This window comes from Primulina tabacum, chromosome 16, assembly GCF_025594145.1.
Source record: "Primulina tabacum isolate GXHZ01 chromosome 16, ASM2559414v2, whole genome shotgun sequence".
In the NCBI taxonomy this organism is placed as follows: domain Eukaryota; kingdom Viridiplantae; phylum Streptophyta; class Magnoliopsida; order Lamiales; family Gesneriaceae; genus Primulina; species Primulina tabacum.
Genome location: NC_134565.1, coordinates 12,303,142 through 12,308,620, shown reverse-complemented (window position 1 = coordinate 12,308,620; position 5,479 = coordinate 12,303,142). Strand labels below are relative to the sequence as shown.

At 40.1% G+C, this 5,479-nt stretch overlaps 1 protein-coding gene across 1 annotated transcript; it reads right to left on the bottom strand.

Annotated features, from left to right (window-relative positions):
* Positions 1-370: 370 nt before the first annotated feature.
* Positions 371-4,619, bottom strand: LOC142528356 (uncharacterized). The gene is made up of 9 exons (XM_075633398.1): positions 4,088-4,619; positions 3,952-4,017; positions 3,791-3,874; positions 3,417-3,601; positions 3,102-3,242; positions 2,097-2,384; positions 1,626-1,805; positions 633-1,142; positions 371-397 (listed from the first exon to the last, which is right to left on the bottom strand). Exons 1-9 carry the CDS (start codon positions 4,617-4,619, stop codon positions 371-373), a joined length of 2,013 nt encoding a protein of 670 aa, XP_075489513.1.
* Between the last annotated feature and the right edge of the window lie 860 nt (positions 4,620-5,479).

Below are 5,479 nucleotides of genomic sequence, written 5' to 3'. Positions count from 1 at the left end.
GTAGGAAATTTAGGTAGATTTGGTTTGAGGACGATTTGAGTGGTGTATTGTGGTGTTTGAAAGTGGAATTTGTGGAAGATTTATGGTGGGAGGCGAATTTTTTGTTGGTGAAAATGGAGGAGGGCCGCGGCGCTTGCTTTTGTTTTTTGAAGAATGAAGTCTCGGATCCCCTTTTTTCATATAATACGAACAAGCATTGGCGTCGCGGCGCTGAGTAAGTGGCACCGTGGCGCTTAACCTTTGACTTTCCGCGCCTAGACGCAGAATATCTAGCGCTGCGGCGCGTAACCTTCGGCTTTCAGCGCTACGGCGCTTCTTGTATAGCGCCTAGGAGCTATTCAGGCGCAAATTTTTGTATAGCGCCTAGGCGCTATTCAGGCCCAGTTTCAACTTGTACCTACATAAAAACACATAAATCAGTAAATAATCTTCACATGCCAAATTAAATAAAAAGAAAACGTAAAATCAAATATACTACTGAAAATAAAAGAAAAGCAAATTAAGAAAACGAAAGCAATAAAAGATACCGGTTGGGTTGCCTCTCAACAAGCGCTTGGTTTAACGTCGTCAGCCCGACTGTCACTGTCTGTTCAGTTTGGTTCGCATAAATTGACAATGTCCATATTCCTTACTTCGGTCCCATAGTAAGGCTTAACCCGCTGTCCATTCACCTTGAAGGTTCTGTCATCACTGCACTTTAGCTCGATAGCTCCATGAGGATGCACCGTCTCCACAACAAATGGCCCTGACCAACGCGATTTCAGTTTACCAGGAAACAACTTTAGACGAGAATGGAATAATAATACTTGTTGTCCGGGTTTGAGCTCTCTTCGCACAATAACTCTGTCATGCCATTTCTTGGTTTGTTCTTTGTAGATCTTGGCATTCACATAAGCTTCATTTCGAAACTCATCCATCTCACTCAACTGCAGTTTTCTAATATCTCCTGAAGCTTGCAAATCAAAATTTAATTTCTTCACAGCCAAAAATGCTCTATGCTCCAACTCCAACGGCAAATGACATGCTTTACAAAAAACCATCCTATAGGGAGACATCCCAATAGGTGTCTTGAATGAAGTCCGATAGGCCCACAATGCATCATCTAACTTAATGGCCCAATCCTTCCGGTTTGTGTTGACAGTCTTCTCCAGTATTTGTTTAATCTCCCAGTTGGATATTTCAGCTTGTCCATTTGATTGAGGATGATATGCTAGTGCCACCTTATGCTTCACATTGTATTTTGCTAAAAGTGAGTTGAAAATTTTATTGCAAAAGTGTGTACTTTCATCACTTATAATGGCCCTCGGTGTTCCAAATCTGGTGAAGATGTTCTTATGCACGAATTTAGCTACAACACGAGCGTCATTAGTATTGGTAGCGATTGCTTTCACCCATTTCAAAACATAATCCACAGCTAATAAAATATAATAATTACCAAAACAATGGGGAAAGGGTCCCATGAAATCTATGCCCCAAACGTCAAAAAGTTCCACTTTCAAAATATTCGTTAGTGTTAATTCGTGATGCCTAGAGATGTTTCCTAACCTTTGGCATCTATCACATGATTTCACTAAGGTATAACTATCTTTAAATAAACTAGGCCAATAGAAACCAGATTGCAATACCTTAGTTGTTGTTCGTGTTGCTCCAAAATGTCCACCATAAGGTGACGAATGGCAGTGCTCCAGAATTTGGTGTGCTTCAACGCCATCCACACATCTCCTTATAACTTGGTCAGCACATCTCTTATACACAAATGGATCATCCCACAAGAAGAACTTGACATCATTGAAAAACCTCTTTTTCTAATGATGGCTCAAATCTGGAGGAAGTGTACCACAAGACAAAAAATTTGCAATATCAGCAAACCAAGGGAGTACAGAGTTTACCTCGAAGAGCTACTCATCCGGAAAGGTTTCTTGTATAGCTCCCTCTTCTTTCTTCTCCTCCAGCTCAAGTCTCGATAAGTGGTCAACCACTTAATTCTCACTTCCTTTCTTATCTTTGACCTCGAAGTCAAATTCTTGTAGAAGCAAAATCCACCTTATCAAGCGTGGTTTTGCATCCTTCTTGGCGAATAGGTAGAGAATAGCTACATGGTCAGTAAAAACAACTACATTTGTGCTGATTAAATAGGGCCTGAATTTGTCGAAAGCAAACACTACTGCAAGCATCTTCTTCTCAGTAGTAGTGTAATTCTGTTGTGCGGCATCCATTGTGCGGCTTGCGTAGTAAAATGCCCTAAACATCTTTTCTCTTCTTTGGCTCAAGACAGCACCCACTGCATAATCACTGGCATCACACATTAGCTCAAAGGGCTCCTTCCAGTCGGGCACTATCATAATTGGTGCAGTAACTAATGCTTTCTTGATCTTCTCAAATGCCTGCAAACAATCGTCATCAAATACAAAAGTGGACTCTTTTTCGAGTAAATTACACAAGGGTTTAGTGATCTTAGAAAAAACTTTAATAAATCTACGATAAAATCCTGCATGTCCTAGGAAGATCCTTATTCCTTTGATGTTCTTTGGTGGGGGAAGTTTTTCGATTGCAACCACCTTGGCTCTATCTACCTCTAATCTCCTAGAAGACACTTTATGTCCGAGAACAATGCCCTCTTGGACCATAAAGTGACATTTCTCCAAGTTAAGAACTAAGTTCTTTTCCTGACATCTCTGCAAAACAAGGGATAAGTTATGTAAACAATGATCAAACAAAGAACCAAATACCGAAAAGTCATCCATGAAGACTTCCATTATTTCCTCCACCATGTCTACAAATATGGCCATCATGAACCTCTAGAAAGTGGCAGGTGCGTTGCATAGCCTAAACGGCATTCTCCTAAAAGCAAACGTGCCATAGGGACATGTGAAAATAGTCTTCTCTTGATCTTCTGGCGCTATAGCAATTTGGTTATAACCTGAATAACAATCTAAAAAGTAATAATGACAATAACCAGCAAGTCTATCAAGCATTTGATCAATAAAAGGTAGTGGAAAATGATCTTTACGTGTGGCATTGTTTAACTTTCTATAATCAATACATACTCGCCAGTCAGTTACAGTACGAGTAGATATTAGTTCATCATTTTCATTTCTAACCACAGTTATTCCACCTTTTTTAGGCACAACTTGTACAGGAGACACCCAATTACTATCAGAAATGGCATAAATTACACCAGCATTTAACAATTTTAGTACCTCATTTTTCACAACTTCCTTCATTGCAAGATTCAACCTCCTCTGATGATCCACATAAGGAGTATATGACTCCTCAATTAAAATTTTATGCATGCATATAGTAGGGCTAATTCCCCTAATATCAGAAATCGACCATCCTATAGCATTTTGATATTTCCTCAATACTCTCAATAGTTTATCTTTTTCAGCACATGTAAGAGAGAAAGAGATGATTACCGGATGGGTCGACTTCTCATCTAAAAATTCATAGCAAAGGTGGATTGGCATATCCTTCAGGTCAGGGGAAGATGGTTTTACCTCAATTTTCTCATTTACATTCAACTCCTCAAGCGGTGCATCTTTTCTCTTTTCTTTCTGCAGTGCCTCAAGAGCCACCTTTTGCTCTTTCACTTCCCGATTATCTTAATCAACAGTTCCTGCAGCACCTATCAAACAGCTCTCCAAAGGTTCCCTAGTTTCTGCACTTTCAAGAGACATACATGAGTCTATAATATCAATGCTTTTACAAGTGCTTACCTCATTTGATCCCTTCATGGCGTGATAGATATTAAAAATGACTGATTCTCTGCCAACTCTCAAGGTGAGTTCACCTTTATGCACATCTATCAATGCCCTTCCAGTCACCAAGAATGGTCTTCCAAAGATTAATGGAGCATCATGATCCTCTTCCATATCTAAAATCACAAAGTAAGCAAGAAAAATAAATTTATCCACTCTTACCAGTACATCCTCAACGATCCCACGTGGATACGTGAGACTTCTGTCTGCAAGCTGTAAGGTGATAGTGGTTGGTTTAACCTCTCCAAGCTCCAGTTCCCTGTAAATAGAAAATGACATCAAATTAATACTTGCTCCTAAGTCACATAAAGCTTTACTACATTTAAAACCTCCATTAAAGCAAGGAATAGTAAAACTCCCTGGATCTTTTAATTTTTGTGGTAGTTTCTTTTGCAGAATGGCACTACACTCTTCAGTCAGCTTCACAGTCTCAAACTCCAGCAGCTTCCTCTTCTTAAACATCACATCTTTAATAAATTTTGCATAATTCGATATTTGCTCCAGAGCATCGGCAAATGGTATGTTGATGTGTATCTTCTTGAAAATCTCTAAGAATTTTGCAAACTGATTATCCAAATTCTTCTTTTTGAACCTCTCAGGGTATGGAAAAGTTGGCTTAAATAATGGAGGTTGTTCAACTTCAACTTCAGATTTGGATCCCTCAGTTTCACCTTCTTCAACTGTCTTCTCACTTTCCACTCTCTCTTTGGGACTTTGTACCTCCAATTCCTTTCCACTCCTTAAAGTGACTGTCTTGCACTGCTCTTTTGGGTTAACTTCTGTGTTAATAGGAAATTGTCCCCTGTTCTGATCTCTCAAAGCGTTGGCCAACCGCCCAATTTGCGTCTCCAAAGATTTCATTGTGGACCCATATTTCCCATGTGAGTCTCCATATTGTCAAGACGAGACTCAGTCCTTGCCATTCTTTTTCCAGACTAGGCAACAAACATTCCTACCAAATCCTCAAATGAAGGCTTTCCTTCCCCCTTTGATGTATTGAACCCCGGTGGAGGATTCAACACATTTTTATTATTCGCATATGAAAAATTTTCGTGATTTCTCAAACCAGAATGATAAGTGTTAGGGGGAGGGTTAACTCAATATCCTCCAAATCCACCAAAATTTCGTTTGTCGATATACTGAGCTTCTTCATATAGAGATGGTTCTTCTGCAACAGTCGATGGATCCTCAATTTCCGATGTGCTCACCTTATTCATCGCTGCTATTTGTGTGGTTATTGCAGATACCTGTGTAGTGAGTGATGTAATAGGGTCCACAGCATACACTCCAGCTGTCCTCTTCACTCCTGACCTCTCAGACGGCAACTGGTAACTGTTTATAGTCATCTGCTCAAGCAAGTCATAGGCTTGCTTAGGAGATTTGGCAAAGATCGTGCCACCAGCTGCTGCATCTACTGTTCCTCGTGTTTGCCCATTTAGACCGTTGTAAAATAATTTGATTTGCACCCAGTCTTCAAAGCCATGGTTCGTGCACTTTCTCAACAGCTCCTTGTATCTTTCCCACGCCTCATAGAGTTGCTCAAAATCAGTCTGCCTGAACGTACTAATCTCAATCTTCAACTGTGCAAACTTTGCAGGAGGAAAGTATTTTGCCAGAAATTTAGTCGCCAACTCCTGCCATGTCGTGATACTCCCCAAAGGAAGCGATTGAAGCCAACCTCTTGCTTGGTCCCAGAGAGAAAATGGAAACAAACGCAACCT